The sequence below is a fragment of the Neophocaena asiaeorientalis genome, unplaced genomic scaffold (genome assembly GCF_003031525.2).
Source record: "Neophocaena asiaeorientalis asiaeorientalis breed wild unplaced genomic scaffold, Neophocaena_asiaeorientalis_V1.1 scaffold438, whole genome shotgun sequence".
Lineage (NCBI taxonomy): Eukaryota > Metazoa > Chordata > Mammalia > Artiodactyla > Phocoenidae > Neophocaena > Neophocaena asiaeorientalis.
In genome coordinates, this window is record NW_020173491.1 from 6,628,798 (window position 1) to 6,646,288 (window position 17,491).

Consider the following 17,491-nt stretch of genomic DNA (forward strand, 5'->3'; position numbering starts at 1 on the left):
CACATGCCACAGAGCAACTAAGCACATGCGCTACAACTACTGAGCCTGCGTGCCACCACTACTGAAGCCCCCGCACCTAGAGCCCATGCTCTGCAACAAGAGAAGCCACCCCAGTGAGAAGCTCGCGCACCGCAAAAAAGAGCAGCCCCCGCTCGCCTCAACTAGAGAAAGCCCATGCGCAGCAACAAAGACCCAACACAGCCAAAAATAACTAACTAAATAAATAGAGGTGTGCTTCACTAGTTTGAGTGAAAGCATAGTATTTCCTTAGCCAGCTGTACCAGAATGTATTTAGAGAAGGTCCTATTGTTCAACATTTAATAATTCTATAAAACAGGCTTTGAGCATTTTCCTTGTGTCCCTAGTGAGTAAGTGGTACTTTCACAGGTGTACTCAGAGCACTTTGTATCCCTTCACTTTGGTGCTTTCAGACGGCACTGCAATCTACCTATCACCTCTCCCTGCATCTGTCTTATTTATTACATAGTGAGTTCCTCCAGGAGATGGAACATGTCTTGAATTTATCTTTGTATCCATTGCACTTAGCATAGTGCCAGGTATTTGGTAAATGTTTGGAGAATGAATGAATAAATGAAATAATGAATAAATGGAAGGAAAGATGGAGGGATGGATGAATGAATAATTAGAACCAAAGACTATGGAGAGATGGAGTCCCTTTATTGTAAGAACATTCTGTCCAAAGATCCCTGCCTGGAGAGGTAATGAGTTCCCTGACCCTGCAGGTGTGCAACAGGAGGCTGAGTCACTTAGCAGGAATATTGTGAAGTCAATTTAGGCACCAGAAGGGAGACTGAATGAGATTTAAGATGTTTCCAAAATAAGAGCATGGAACTCTATGAAATAGCAGCCCAGGGAAATGAAAAGATTTGCCCTTAATTCCCCAGCTGGGCAGCTGTGGGTCTGGGAGTTGCTCTGAAAGTTTTCAAGTTGTTCTGAGGACCCCAGACCACAGCCTCCCCTTGTCCAAAGGCCTCTGTGTGCTTGTGTCTGCCTTGGTAGCCCACAGTACACTAAGGTTAGAGTCCAGGAAGGGAGAAACACTTATGAAACAAATCGTTGAACCTGTAGGTGGCTACCTGTAATTGGAGAGTAAAGTCCGGGCTCTTGATTTAAAAGAAGGTAAATTCTGGGTGGGCGTGGCTTACAGCCCAAAACAGCAGCCCACGGGGAAGGGTGGGAGAGCTTTTCTGTTATTTCCGGATTAGGCTACTGAGCAACTGGGGCGGGAGCCTGTGCAGAGAGCTGGGGGCGGGGACTGGGGGCGGGGACTGGAACAGCCCCTCTGAGCAGGGCCGAGACCTGCGGGCACAGGAGCTGCTGTCCTTCCACGATGTGGCTCTTCGCTCTGGTCTTGTCCTCCGTCACCACTTTCACGGCTTTGGGTGAGTCCTCCTAAATTCAAATAGCAGGGGACCTTTGGAAATCCTTGTGTGGGACAAGGGGAAGGAGTGACAGGGGCGGTTCTGCAGCAGCGCACGCTCTGTGGACTTGGACCGTCTAGCCCAGCTGGTCCCCCGCAGCAGGAGACACAGTGGACGATAAACACCCTAGACTCGGCTGCATGCCGCCACACCAGAGGAGGACAACCAGCTAACCTCCTGGTTGGACAACCAGCTAACCTCAACCTCCAGTTGAGGACTCTGGAGAGTTCCATATCTTTTCCTCTTGATTACTAATACGAACGTGGCCAAATCCTGGAGCTTAGCTTACCAGAAAATTAATACCGCCTCTGGAGGCAGAGTGTGTGGGTTTGCATCCCAGCTCAGCACTTACTAGCACTGTGAGCTTAGGCAAAGGACTTCCTTTTTCTGTGCCTCAGTTTCCCCCTCTATAAAATGGGGGTGAAAGCTGTATCTACATCATTAGGCTGTTGTGAGGTTGAAATGGGCTGTTGTTTCTGAGAGCGTGCCTGGAATGGAGAGAGTGCAAAAAAGGGGTAAAGAAGTTGTTTTAAAAGACAGTGTATTGGAACTTCCCTGGTGGTCCAGTGGTTAAAGACTCTGCACTTCTACTGCAGGGGGCGCAGGTTTGATCCCTGGTCGGGCAACTAAGGTCCCGCATGCCTCACAGGTCAGCCAGAAAAAAAAAGACAGTGTATTAATAGACAATTTGGGGTATTCTAAGGCCCACAGATCAGGAACCAACTGTCATTGAAAAGATGGTTTATGACTCAATTTCCCCAGAGGAAGGAGTACGGAACTACCATGGGGGGCCTGGAGGTGAAGCCCTGGGTGGGTCATGAGACACAGGGAAGAAGGAGGACCTGGGGGTGAGGGGCTTTATCTTGGTTGCTGGGGGGAAGGTCGAGGTGAAGCAGAATAAGCAGGTTTGGGATTGGCAAAGTAGCCAATTTCAACAGGTTCTGGGGCTTAGGGACTGCACAGTTGTCAGGTACTTGGCCTGGAGTGATTAGGGCAGGATGATAATGGCCAGAAGTGGAGGGCCTGGTAAAGAAGGTAGTTGGGGTACAGGCTCTGGCACGCTTGAAGGGGAAGTTCATTCCTATCATTAGGGATTGGCGAACTCTGGGAGGGGCAGTCCCTCCAGAATCAGCAAGGCCCCAGATGTCAAGGCATCAGAATACAGAACATAAAAGACCTGATTAATACAAGGGTGCAGCAAGGGACCTCAGAATGCATCTGTGCCATTTTATAGATGGGGAAACTGAGACTCAGAGAGGGAAATGTACATGCCCAAGGTCAACCGGAAAATCATGCTCTGAATTCTATCTCTACCTCCTGAGTCCAGAGCCAGTGCTCTGGCTGTCAGTGCACTGACAGCCCAGGCTCCACTGGGTTTTCTCTTCTTCCTGGGCCTATGACACTGTGAGAGGCCTGGAACTGAGGGTAAGAGCAGAGTAAGAACCAAATTAGGGGCAGATTATTCCCTTCCTGCTGTTTACCCCCTGGCAGGGCCATGCCAGTTCTACCTTTAGAAAGTCCATACTGGCTGCCTCCATTTCCTCAGTTACCTCATCTGTAAAATGGACATATTAATGTCTACCTAGCAAGGCTTTTGTGAAGATTAGTTTAAAGGAACTGGAATGCCCATGTAGCACATAGTAAGTGCTCAGTATACAAACATTACGTATAACACAAGCGGTAGCTGCTGCTGTTACCAGTATTGCCTATACCTCTCAGCCAATCGCCCACTTTTTCACCCTTGCCACCCTTGTCCACTTCATCTCTCTTGAAGGTTATCATCAGATTTATCCGTAAGACCAAATCTGGGTTATTCTTTTCTGTTCTGGCCACATACTTTGAGAGAGAGGTTGACCTTGTGTCTATATCTAAAGGGGAACAATTGGGAGGATGAGAGGCTGGAAATCATTTCCTGTTAGGATGCTTAAACAAACTGAAGCTGTTGAGGACGGACAAGAGAAGACTTGAGGGATGGGTATGAACATGGGTCACTAAGGCTGCCTGTCACATGAAGGTGCAGGATGTCCCAGAGCAGGTAGGACCAGGACTGATGTGGCAGCTTCAGGGAGACGCATTTCAGCTCAGTGAGAAAGAACTGTCTGCTCCACGAGAAGGGGACAGATGGAATCTGAGCCCGTCTCGCTCCCTCTGCATGACCGTGCTCAGAGCCAGCAGAAGGGGCCTCTTCAAGCTGATTGTGTCACTCTCTTTTACTCCAGGACGGTTCACTGCTGCTCATTTACCCACTAAATAAAGCCCGAATCACTGGCCTGGCGTTTGAGACCCTCCCAGACATGAACCTGTCTCATCCAGGATTATGTTCCTCCCCCATTACTCTTCCTGACCCAAATGGGCCAATCGCTCTTCCTCAAGCAGGTCTTGCACTTTGCTGTCGCAGAGCCTCACCTCTGCACAATCTCATCTCTGTTTATACCTTTAAGCACCCTCTTCCACCTCCCCTTGTCACTCCTTCCACTACTGCAAGTCCCAGCTCCAAGGTCACTGCCTCCATGAAGCCACCAGTCAGAAGGCCTCGCTCCCTCTTCTGTCTCCTATGGCACCTTACTTGGTACCTCTCTCAGGACACAGACCACTTTCTTCCCAGCAGTAGGGTCAGGTATGTATGTGGCTCATCCTCCACATAAGGCCAGATTTCTGAGAAGAGCAGCCTGCTCTTGTTCATCCTCTCATCCAGCGTGCAGCTCGGCACCAGCATCCAGTGATTGTTTCTAGATGCTCCTAAGTGTGGAAACTGAATGCCTTCTTCATTCCCAGTGGCTCTTCTTTTTGCATTTATGTCTTATTTGATGCTGTTATACCTCCAATTCCAATTCGCTCCTTCAGATAGTGCTGTGAGTTAGGAAGGACAGTTAGCTTCACTCTCTCTTATATACGAAGAAACTGAGGCTTAGAGAGTTGAGGGGCCATTCAAGATCACGTGGCAAAAGTAACAAAATTCACCCAGAATCCAGTTCACACCTTCACCACTGACATGTTCTCATTTCCTCTCAATGTCGAGCAGGGCAACCACCCTCACCGCCTGTTGTGGACACCGCGCAGGGCAGAGTCCTGGGGAAATACGTCAGCTTAGAAGGTTTTGCACAGCCTGTGGCCGTTTTCCTGGGAGTCCCTTTTGCCAGGCCCCCTCTTGGATCCTTGAGGTTTGCTCCACCGCAGCCTGCAGAACCATGGATCTTCGTGAAGAATACCACCTCTTACCCTCCCATGTAAGTCAAGGTGTGACTCTGGCATCTTCCAGTGGGGATGTTAGCCTCAAAGGGACGCAGGAAGGAGCCAACGCGATCCTCTGAGTGGCTCATACTTTGTTCTGGAATCCTAAGATATTGTAAATCCTTACAAACATTTCAGAACTCTCATAGCATTCTAGAGCCCTTTATTCAACTAATATGTATTGAGCAACTTTGTCAGGCATTTTCTAGTTTCCTGGAATCTATTAGTGAACAGAACAAAGATCCCACCTTCATGGAGCTTGCATTCTAGCAGGGGCAGATAGATAGTAAACAATATGCAAATTAGTACATAGACTATACAGTATGTTAGAATATGATAAGTGTTGTGGAAAAAAATAGAAAGTTGAGCAGGTGAGGGGTTTCAAAAGTAATGATTCGGGCTTCCCTGGTGGCGCAGTGGTTGAGAGTCCGGCTTTTGATGCAAGGGACACGGGTTCGTGCCCCAGTCCAGGAAGATCCCACATGCCGCGGAGCGGCTGGGCCCGTGAGCCATGGCCAAACCTAAAACAATAAAACAACCAGATATTTTACCAGCAAAACCAGAGATTTATTTGGGAGCAGCAAAGAATCACAACTGGGGACATGCCACTATGGCAAACGACATGCAAGTCTGGTAAAAGGAAAGGAAACTCTTTTATAGAGGCAAAGGGGAAGTTAGAAGGCACTGTTATAAACAAAAAGTCCATTGGAGGAAACTGGGAGTTTGTTATGTAGTGGCTTTTAATTGGCTGAGTAATGATAGTCTCTGATTGGCTGAGCTGTTGCCAGGCAAGGAGGAAATCTTTCTTGTGGTAAAGTCGTGTCACTTCTGGTCAGAGGTGCACAGTATGTCTCTTCCTAGGGGGATCTGTATCGAGGTGGAGTGATATCTTCCTGAGATCTCCCCCTCCTCACCTCCAGATTCCATTTTAGTGAGGGTTCTCTTTATTAATTTTCATAGTTCTATTCATTTTCCTTCTTGAACTTTACCATAGTGGGAAGTGAGGTGGGCCAGGAGATGTGTCGATGGGTAGTGCTTTGGGGTGTTGACTGGGCAAGTTCTCAACTCCCAAATGTGTCTGGCTAGTCACAAGCAGAACAATGGTTGATGTGTTCTAGTTAGCTGGTCAAGTTGGGCAAGAAGACTCACAACTGTCCCCCAAGGCACCTTAGATGTCTACAAGCATTGATTCAGACCGTATTTATCTCAGCAAGAGATTTCTAATAATTTCCAGGGTCCTGCCTCTTGCTGAATTTTCTTTTCTTCTTTTCTCTCCTTACTCCCTTCCTTCCTTACTTCTTCCATTCTTTTAAAATAATATTCATTCTTTTTATTTCCTGATTGCAATTAATATGTTTTATTTATTTTTATTGCAAGTATACATTTAATTTCCTGATTGCAAGTAATACATACTTATTACATAAAAGTGAGAAAATATAGTTAAGTAAAGGTAAGAAAATGAAAATTGTACACCACCGAGCAAGAACTGTTGTTCATATTTTAGATTCTATTTTTCCAGTCTCTTATCTGTTGCATAATTTCTCCCTTAAAATGTAATCACATAATTTTCTGTACCCAATTCTAATGTGTGTGTTTTTTCCCCCGCACCAAAAAGCAATTCTCACACACCATATGTGTGTCCAACAATTTAGCTAATTCTAACACTCTCTTCCTAGAGATAGCATCAGATTCCACAGATTAAGGGCTCAGCTCCACAATAACTCCCTCTGCTTCGATGCCAGTTCCAAGTCCAAGTCGTCACCTATGCTTCTGACCAACTGGCTATAGATTAGAGGTTCCTGTGACCCCCTCCTTAGGTTCTATTAATTTGCCATAGCAGCTCACAGAACTCAGGAAATTAATTTTCTCACTAGATTACCAGTTTATTATGAAGGATATTAAAGGGTACAAGCCACTAGCCAGATGAAGATATCCATAGGGTGAGGTCCCTAACAAAGGAGCATCCATCCATCCTTCTGGAGTTTGGGACCCAGCACGGTGGCACTTAGAAGAGTTCTGGTTCACCAACCAGGACGCCCTCTGAACCCTGTCCTTTTGGGTTTTATGGAGCCCTCATTACATGGGCAGGATGATTGAAAGCATTGGTCACTGGTGATTGATTCCTCTCCAGCCCATCTCCCCTTTCCAGAGGGCAGGGGGCTGTGGCGCAAAGTTCCAACCCTCTAATCACATGATTGTTCCTCTGGCAACCAGTTCCTGCTCTGAGATGAAGTCCAAAAGTGACCTCATTAACCCAACCCTTCTTTTATGAATATTACGCCCCTTGCTTTGGTGATCTGGGGAAAGTTCCCCTGGGATGGAAATCAAGAGTTTATCTTTGGAGCTCTGACTCTGCCAATTGACAGCTGTGTCATCCAAGCACCTCAGTGCTTCAGTTACCTCATCGACATACTGGAGGCAGTCGTGCTGTTTTGTGGGGACACTGAGATCTGGAAATGCAGCTTATAATGTCCTTGGAAACATAAGCACTACATAGTATGGTTCTTTCTGGCTGTGTGACCTTGGGCAAATTCTCTAACATCTCTGTGCCTCAGTTTCTCAACTGTAAAATGTGGATAATAATAGAACCTAAATCATGGGGCTGATGTGAAGATTAAATGAGTTAATATATAAGGAGTATTTAAAACAAGAGTTGGTGAGAGCGCACCGGAATCACAACTAACTGCTGGACAATCATCAACAAGAAGACACTGGAACTCACCAAATGTATACCCCACATCCAAAGACAAAGGAGAAGCCACAATGAGATGGGATCTCACTTTCTTGCTATGAGAACTCTTTAAATTCAGGGCCATGCATTATAAATTGTCATGTCCACTCTCATCCTTAATTCTTACCACAGTCCCTGGTAGGTTTTCAAATCATATTCATCAGATGATTGAAGACTTCTTAGAGGAGGTGGCTTTTAGGCTGGGCTTTGGAGGATGGGTGAGATTTGGGGAGCAGAGGAGGCAGTGGAAAGGCCTATTAAGAAGAGGTACCACCCAGGGCGTGTGCTTCTTGACATGGTCATCATTCACGTGAGAAGTTTATTTCACCACACAAAAGGTAACTAAGGTGAAGCTGAAATAAGCTTCTAACCAAGGGCTGTTGCGTGCGGAGTGTGCTGAGCTGCGTGAGGGGTCCGGGAGTGAGGACTGTGGGAGTGTTGGGGAGAAGATGGTGCTCTTAGCCTTGGCTGTTCCCATGATGATGTTCTCAGCATGAAGAGCACTGGCAGGAGGTGGCACTGAGGCAGGGGAGACAGGCAGGGGCAGCCAGGGTGCACTGAGTGGGGTGGTGGCCTGGGCCACAGCTGGGAGAACGGGTAGATGACCAAACCAGGCAGCCTCTTGAGGTCTTTCCCAGCTCTGCTTCCTACGCCCTGTATGGTTGCTTCCTCCCGATCCAGGTGATGGTGTGGATCCCCGGAGGAGGTCTGATGTTGGGCGGGGCATCAACCTATGATGGGCTGGCCCTCTCTGCCCATGAAAACGTGGTGGTGGTGACCGTTTAGTACTGCCTAGGCATCTGGGGATTCTTCAGGTAAGACACTGGACTCTTCTCATGGCACATTGACCCTCAGTGTGGGAGTGCTAGGACCCCACTCTGGTCATGCAAGCCCTCAAAGGGATCTTTGCTAGGTTCCCTACTAAGACACCAAGTCCCCTCATAATTGGGCTCTACCTACCTTCTCCTTCCCCAGCCACCCTGGTTTACTTACTTGCATGTAAAGTGCCTAATCTGCCTGACAAACTCCTATTGTTCCTGCAAAACCCAACCCAAATGTTACCTCGTCTGAAATGCTCATCTCTTTTTCACCTGTGCTGCCCAGCATGTTGCATACCTATAAGGTGACAGTTAACATGCAGCGCAGCAGTTAGAGGCGTATACATCTTACCTCATGGGGAAGGAAAGAAGGAGCAGACTCACGTGGGAGCTCCGTAAAGTCTTGTAGGTGGAGGAACGGGTGGCTGGAACTTGGAGGCTGTAATGAGCACCTGACTCCAGTGGACACGTCTACGGAGAGGAGCGTAGGGCCCACTCACCCCATTTCCTTCGTGGAGTTTGGCACATGCGTGAGCGAAGGCTCGAGTCTCCTCCATGGAGTGTCCGTGGGGACAGGAACCGGACTTCCTGCAGGCACAGTTACTGAGCCTTTTCTGAATGCACCAGCCCCAGGACCTCTTACCTGAGATGGCTGGTGGATGGGCTGGGGGAGGGGTGGTCATCTCACTGGAAAGACCTATGGGCTGGAAGAGGGTTGTCCCAGGCGAGTTGCGTCCCGGGATGTGTCACCTTCACTGAGACTCCTCATGTCCTTCGCCCGCAGCCAACGGCTGCTCCCAGTTACAGTATAACTGTGTACACTCCCCCCTCCCTCTCCCCCAGGCTCTCCTCTACCACGTCAGTCAGGGTTTCACCCCGACCAGACACCACACTGCTCTGGTCCAGGTCACCAGCGGCCCAGCCTTGGCAGCAACCGCACGTCACCCCTCAAACCTTTTTGAAAAATTTCCTTCTCTTGGCTCCTGGCCACCTCCTCCCTCATGGCAGCTCCTTCTCGGCCCCTCCCGGACCCTCCCCTCCCCATCTCAGCCTCTGTGTGCATCTTCTTCTCTGTCCCACTGGTGCCCTGAGTGACCTCAGGGGGCACTTCCAGGCTCCCTATTTTTAGCCCATTTCTCCCTTGAAACCCTCAGGTACATCATTAACTACCTCCTGCCATCCCCACGGGACACCTGAGGGCACCTCTCCCTTCCACGGACACACTTAACCCTTGACTCCTGATGCCCCTGCCCCAAACCCTCCTCCTTTCTCCACAGGGCCTCCTGCTCAGCTGCAGGCAGCTCCACCCTTCCAGTTACTCAGGATAAAAGCCTGGGGCACTTGGATTCTTTTCTTTTTCTCACACCCCACATCCAGTCACCAGCAAATCCTCTTGGCTCCACTTTTACAATATGTTCAAAGCACTCTGTGTCTCTCCCCTGGATTGTTGTAATAACACCTACTTCTATAACCCTGCTATTCTACACCGTGTCTGATCCACACAGTAGCCAAAGTGATCATTTAAGACATAAATGGAATCATGTCATCCCTGCAATGGCTTCCTAACTTACTCAAGATGACATTGACATCCTTACCGAGGCCCTCAGGGCCCTCTGTAGCTGTAGGTCCTAGGCTCACACTTTTGTTCACTGGATGCCGGGGCCTTTGCATGTGCTGTTTGTTCTGCCTGGAATTCCCTTTGGAACTGTAGAATAGTAGATGCTCCATAAATAGATGTGAGATGGATGTATAGAGCGCTACAGCGGAACAATGCTGCAGGATGGGAGGCAGGTGAAGACCCCAGTGTCGGGGCTCTGGAAGCCCAGTCTCTTGCAGAAGGCTCACCCAGACCCCCAGCCCCATCTGTGGTCCTGAGAGCCCTGCTGTGACATGTCTGCTCTCAACCCCACCCTGTTCTCTTACAGCACAGGGGATGAACACAGCCGGGGGAACTGGGGTCACTTGGACCAGTTGGCCGCACTGCACTGGGTCCAGGAGAACATTGCCAACTTCGGAGGGGATCCAGGCTCTGTGACCGTCTTTGGAGAGTCAGCAGGAGGGGAAGGTGTCTCTATTCTTGTAAGTGTTCCTGGCCCTGATGTGGCTACCGATGGGACCCCTTGCAGACCAGCCAGTCTAGTCATGGGACCTGGATTCAAGGCTGACCCTACTCTGTGCAGCATCAGATGGTGGAAAGTTATGGCCAAACTCTCCTTGGACCGCAGGAAGCTCAGAGCTCAGCTTAGCATCCTGGGGCCATATCTCCAGCCACGGCTGCAATGGAGACATTCCTCCTGTCCTGTGTTGGTTGAGCTCTTACTCTCCTTCCTAATCATTTTACTATTAGTACTCACCTCACTCCTCTTGGGAAGTAGGGGTGGGTGTAAATTCTGGATAAGAGGAGGCAACCATGAAGTTGGGAACAATGTCATTATTTGGCTTGAAGCCAGATCTACAATTCAAGGGGACACGAACACTAAGAACAGGTCAGAGGCCTCCTCTGGGGAGGTCTGATGGCTTGTTTATGCTCAGGAGGGAGGGAAGCAGCCTCTGGGGCTGAGGATGGAGCTGGGCTGGGGGAGGAGAGGTAGAGAGAGGAAGGAGGATGGAAGCGGGGATGGGACCCGGGAAATAGAACACAGACATGACCTGGGAGCCAGCGCTTAGTCCAGTGGACAGGGGGAGGTTTTCAGGAAAGGCTTCATGAAAAAAAGTGATCAACGAGTTGAGATGAGAAGGATGAGCAGTAAATTACTTGGTAAGAAAAGAATATCCAGGAAGAGGGAGCAGCCTGTGCAAATGTCCTGTGGCAGGAGCAGGTATCTCAACTGAGAGAGAGCGAGAAAAGCTGCTGTGGCCAGAGCAGAAAGAACAGACGGAACCTGGAGTGAAGTGAGGATGGAGCCATCGGCAGGGCCATGCTGCAGAGGACCTGGTGAGGACTTTGTCTTATTTGGAGAGTGTTAGGAAGCCAAGGAAGGGTGAGCAACAGGGAGGCTCTGCTGAGGGGTGTGCGCTGGAGTCACTGATGTGGAGCGTTTCCGTCGGCTGTGAGAGCTGGTTAGGTGGACGGGTGGGGGCAGCAGCCAGACTTAAAGGGACTGACTGGTAAGCAGGAGGGGAAGAGATAAGACACCAAGAATTTAAAAAATTGTTGAGACTGTTTTTCAGAATTCTTTGGCTATTAACAGCAGAAGCCCATTGATCAGGCTTAAGTCAAGAAGGGGGAGTTTATTTAAAGGAAACAAAGGTGGCAGAAATGGTGCTGGATTTTGCTGTCACACAGGACCAAAAATTGGCAGAATGAAGAATCCAAGACTCATATTCTTGTGCGCTCTCTCTCTCTCTCTCTCTCTCTCTCTCTCTCTCTCTCTCCACTCTACTTCTTCATGTCCCTTTTTATTTAATTTTTCACCAAATACATACTGAGCATTGATTGTATGTCAGACAATGGACCAGGCTCTGGGCAGCCCATGTGCACTCTCCATGGTCCCGCCATCATGGAGCCTGATTTCTCTCCTTCTGCATCTTCCCCTCTGGCTGCACTTTGCAAGTGTCTAGCCTGAGGCCAAAAGGCTATTAATTGGATCAGCTGAGATTTGAAATTAGTGGGATTCTGGATTCCATGCTCTCAAGCCCCACTCCACGCTGCCTCTCTTTAGATGTTCAGCTTTGAGATCATTGTGTCCACTTGAACAGAGATAAGGCAGCAGAGGCTGAGGAGTATAATTGGCACGTCTGGGATCCAGGACATACTGGTCTAGAGTATCTTCGCTACCATGTGTTGACTTTAGAAATTGAGGTTGGAACAGAACACCTCTTTATTGATGGAGGGAAGAGACAGGGCTCTTGAATTCTGCTGTCACCTGTGATCTCTGCAGAAAATTGCTGTCTTTGCTGGGTGTAAAACCACCACCTCGGCTGTCCTCTTTCACTGCCTGTGCCAGAAGACAGAGGATGAGCTCTTGGAGATAACGCTGAAGATGGTGAGTACATCCACTCTCATAGCCACACAAGCTCCCCGTCCTGTAAACATGGCCCCAGGCTTCATCATTTCACCTATCCCCTTGCCCTGGAAAAACTACCTGGGAGAGTTCCTCACCTCTCAAGAGCAGTGTCAGAGCTCTGGATCTGAATGGGGAATTTCCTTCTTTCTTTTTTATTATGGAATATAGCACCACCTCAGCTGTCCTTGTTCACTGCCTGCGCCAGAAGACAGAGGACGAGCTCTTGGAGGTAACTCTGAAGATGGTAAGTACATCCACTCTCATGGCCACACAAGCTCCCCGCCCTGTAAACATGGCCCCAGGCTTCATCATTTCACCTATCCCCTTGCCCTGGAAAAACTACCTGGGACAGTTTCTCACCTCTCAAGAGCAGTGTCAGACTGGATCTGAATGGGGAATTTCCTTCTTTCTTTTTTATTATGGAATATCTCAGATGTTAGCAAAGACAAAAAATAACGTAATGGGGCTTCCCTGGTGGCACAGTGGTTAAGAATCCGCCTGCCAATGCAGGGGACATGGGTTCAATCCCTGGTCCAGGAAGATCCCACATGCCACAGAGCAACTAAACCCATGCACCACAACTACTGAGCCACTGTAAACATGGCCCCAGGCTTCATCATTTCACCTATCCCCTTGCCCTGGAAAAACTACCTGGGACAGTTTCTCACCTCTCAAGAGCAGTGTCAGACTGGATCTGAATGGGGAATTTCCTTCTTTCTTTTTTATTATGGAATAACTCAGATGTTAGCAAAGACAAAAAATAACATAATGAACAACTGTGTAATAACTCCTCATATCTATCAAAACTTACTTTTTCCAATCTTGTTTTTCTGATAGATTTTTTTATATGTGACTATTTTCTTTATTGTAGATATATATGTGTCACATACAATTTACCATTTTAATCATTTTAAGTGTACAATTCAATGGCATTAATTTCATTCATAGTACTGTGCAACCATCACCACTATTTCCAAAAATTTTCAAGTGCTCAACGACGAAGACACAATGCAGCCAAAAATAAATAATTTATTTTAAAAATAGTAATAATAACGTAATGAACAACTGTGTAATAACTCCTCATATCTATCAAAACTTACTTTTTCCAGTATTGTTTTCTGATAGCTTTTTTATATATAACTATTTTCTTTATTGTAAATATATGTGTCACATACAATTTACCATTTTAATCATTTTAAGTGTACAATTCAATGGCATTAATTTCATTCATAGTACTGTGCAACCATCACCACTATTTCCAAAAATTTTCATCATCCCAAACAAAAAATCCCTACCTCTTTAAACAGTTACTCTGTCTTCTCCCCTTCCCCCCAGTCTCTGGAAACCTCTAATGTACTTTCTGTGTATGAATTTGCCCATCCTAGATTCATTCATATAAGTGGAGTCTGATAGATTTTTAAGAAATTAAACATTACACATTCTCAGAGGTGATTACCATCCTGAATTTTGGGGAATGGGGTTATTCAGAACAAAGCTTTTCAGAAAGGTTGTCACAATTGTCTTGGTTAATTTAGAAACCACCTCAATTATAATGCAGTGGTGGCCCAATTTTCTAGATTTTCTGCACGTCTGCCTCAGTAGTGATTCTCACATAATCATATATCTACCCATTCATCCATCCAACCATCCATCCATCTATTCAGCCATCCATTCATTCATCATCTTATTATACATCTGTCCATCCACCAATGAATCCAATTCATCAGTATCTTTTCATCAATCTAATATCAATTTATCTATAACATTCATTCATCTGTTATCAATCATTCATATATCTGTATTTCATCATCCATCTCTCTAAAATCAGTGATCCATCCATCACCTAATCTGCTAGCTATCATCCATCTATCCACTTATCCCCCCAATTCAATACTCCAAGTATTGACTAAGTCCCTCCACCCATCCATCTGTCTTTGCTAAGTGTATGGGGGGAGGTAACAGCGTGGGTGATGCAGACATAACTGGATATAGTCCCTGCTCATAAGGAACTATTCAAGGAGAAACATGCCCCTATACTTAGTGGATTAAGTGTGGTGGGAATACAGAGAGGGGATGCGTTCATTATAGTAAGCAGGGATGCTTCACAGAGAAGGCGACATTTCAGGATTGGTGGATGGCTATGGTAGTGGGTCATCAAAGAGCAGAGCCGGACTCAGGCTCATGACTCTGGACTGCCAGCCCCATGCACGGTCCACTGACCATATTTCCTAAGGGAGGGGTGCTAGGCTGGATGTGTCTGGTGGACTGTCATTGTGTCTTGCCTCTCTCAGGGTCTGAGGTCTGGTGAACTCATTTGTACCATGTGGGCCTGGAGTGGTTCCTCCCTGGGGGCTTGTGACTGGGGTGGGTTCCTGAAATTCATTCATTGCTTCATTCATTCATTCAGCAGATAGTTTTGGTACAGCCTGACATCTAGCTTCTATTCTCATGGAAGAGATTAATGATTGCACAACTTATAAAATATCAATTGTGACAATTGCAATAGAGGAGAGATACCTGATGTCATAACAGAATCCAAAAGGAGAGACCCCCAGCGGCCAGCCTCCAGCACTGGAGTCTGCTCTGTTTCCATGGGTTAAGTCCAAGGTAGCCTTGGATCCTGGTTTCTCAGGCTCAAATAAGGTGACCAATGTGCTCAAAGATAAAAACACAACTGTTTTCTGATGCCTGGAAAGAGGTAAATTTATTTCAGCAATTCTCCATGTGGCACAAGAGATCCGCTTATAAGGGGAGAGTCGGTGACTTTGGGAGAATCCAGAGAACCTAAGAGCCCATGTTATCCTTCTGAGATCTTCTGAGATCACGTGGAAGTGTTTCCATGATTATCCTCTCTCCCCAATAACACACGTGGGTGTGCACGCACACACACACCCACCTGGATTGCGGGGCTACACCCCATAATGGAGGGACCCTTACTGGGACTTCCTGCATACTGGTCAGGACTGTTAGCTGCAGTGTCACAATGAAATCAGCACAATCTTGGTGAACTCACAACAAAGAGAAGCGTGGGGTGGGGTGAATTTCAGTGAGCTTGTATGAGTCAGGATTTTCTAATGCAGGAGGAGAAAACTCATCTCAAAGTGACTTGAGAAGAGAAAGGTGTATGTTGTAACAGAATCTTCAGGTAACTAACTGAAAAGTCCAGGAGTTGATGGTTTCAGGCATGTCCGGATCCAGATGCACATATGATATCATCAAGACTCTGTCTCTGTCCCTCAGCTTTTTACCTCTCTGTGTTGGCTTCACTCTCAGGCAGATTTGTCCCCTGGAGAGGTTAGACAACAACAGTATTCTAGACTTACATCCTATCTGCTTAGAAACCCTCTTTCCCAATAATTCCAGCAAAAGTTTTGGGTAAACTCTATTGAACTGACATGGGCACATGTCCATCCCTGAAGTAATCCCTGTCTTCAGGGAGATAGTGTACCTCAGGTCACATATAGATGCCTGGAATCGTGGAGTGAGACTGGGGAAGAGGGAGTTCCCCAAAGGAAAATTGGGATGTTTTTGCCTGGAGGAAAAAGAAGAGGAAATGGGTGCAGGGCAGGGCAGGCACAAGCAGCAGTCCTCTCCAGAGCTCCCCTCCCGCATCCCATACCTGCACCCTGTGCTCATGCCCAGGGGAGCTGGTGCCCTGCCCACTTCCTTTCAGCCCAGCCAGGGTGGCACCAGGAGGGAGGACTTGATACCTTTGAGCACAACTCACAGGATCAGCTTTGCTCTCAGGAAGCCTTTTCACCCACAGCCTCTGCCTTTGTCTTCACAGAAATTTTCCCTCTTGATTTACATGGAGCCCCCAGAGAGGTAAGGACCTTTGGTTTCTTGATTATAGGTTTTAAGTCTTTAAGCTCCAGTTGCATATGAATGAAAGAATTCTCTCTTTTGAAATGATAGTAACTCCTTGCATTTACCCTGCTGAGGCCAGGAGAGGGACAGAGTATTGCCTGGATAGCACGGGGAGGAAGACCAATCATAGCACACAGAACCTGTTCCCCCAACCCCCAATGCAGTGCTCTCTGTCATCAACCCTGTGTCCCCTGGACCCACCTACCCCCTCATCTTGTTTACATTCCTAAAAATGCCCTGTTAGGGGAAGGCTGGACTAGAAACTTCCACTGTGAGGAGTGGAGAGAACTGGACAATGGGGGCTCTTCAGGAGCTGTCACAAGGAGCTCAGATCTCCTGGGAGGCTGCAGGGGTGACTGGCTGTGCAAATTGCACTGTTTGCAGGGCTGTGAGGAAAGGAGTCATGAATCTCAGTCCTGAGGACACTACCCTCCTCCCAGCCACGCAGAAAACTCAAACAGCAGCCTCCCATCTCCTTCCTCCCCTCCCACCTTCCAATGCTTTGCCAGGTTCTGATGGCATTACCTCTGCAACATCTTATGTCCTGCCCCCTCTGCTCTCTCCCTGGGGAGAGTAACACTCACCTTAAAAGGTGTAGAGAGGATTAAATGAGATTCATTCAGTCATTCAACAAAGACTTTTTTTTTGAAGTATAGCTGATTTACAATATTGTGTTGGTTTCTGGTGTACAGCAAAGTGATTCAGTTATACATACATATACATATTCTTTTTCATATTCTTTTCCATTATGGATATTGAATATAGCTCCCTCTGCTATACAGTAGGACCTTGTTGTTTATCTAGTTTATATATGGTAGCTTGTATCTGCTAATCCCAAACTCCTAATATATCCCTCCCCCACCCCCTTTCCCCTTTGGTAAACATAAGTTTGTTTCCTATGTCTGTATTTCTGTTTTGTAAATAAGTATCTGTGTCATATTTTAGATTCCACATATAAGTGATACCATATAATATTTGTCTTTCTCACTATTTCTAGTTTTTTAAGGAAATGTTCTCCATAGTAGCTGCACCCATTTGCATCCCCACCAACAGTGTAGGAGGGTTCCCTTTTCTCCATACCCTCTCCAGCGCCTTGTTATTTGTAGACTTTTTAATGATGGCCATTCTGACCAGTGTGAAGTGGTACCCTACTGTAGTTTTGATTTGCATTTCTCTAATAATTAGCGATGTTGAGCCTCTTTTCATGTGCCTATTGGCCATCTGTATGTCTTCTTTGGAGAAATGTCTATTTGGGTCTTCTGCCCATTTTTTTTTTTTTGATTGGGTTTTTTTTGTTGCTGTTATTGAGTTGTATGAGCTGTTTGTATATTTTGGAAATTAAGCCCTTGTTGGTCACATCGTTTGCAAATATTTTCTCCCAGTCCATAAGTTGTC

The 17,491-nt window shown here is 47.1% G+C and overlaps 1 protein-coding gene across 1 annotated transcript in view; it reads left to right on the plus strand.

Moving 5' to 3' along the window:
• The first annotated feature begins 1,313 nt into the window (after positions 1-1,313).
• Positions 1,314-17,491, plus strand: part of CES1 (carboxylesterase 1) — a 28,976-nt gene continuing 12,798 nt past the window's right edge. The window contains 6 exon segments of the mRNA XM_024747401.1: positions 1,314-1,403; positions 4,462-4,669; positions 8,043-8,219; positions 10,148-10,301; positions 12,104-12,208; positions 16,017-16,054. Coding sequence (XP_024603169.1) covers positions 1,352-1,403; positions 4,462-4,669; positions 8,043-8,219; positions 10,148-10,301; positions 12,104-12,208; positions 16,017-16,054 — 734 coding nt within the window. The 5' untranslated portion in view covers positions 1,314-1,351.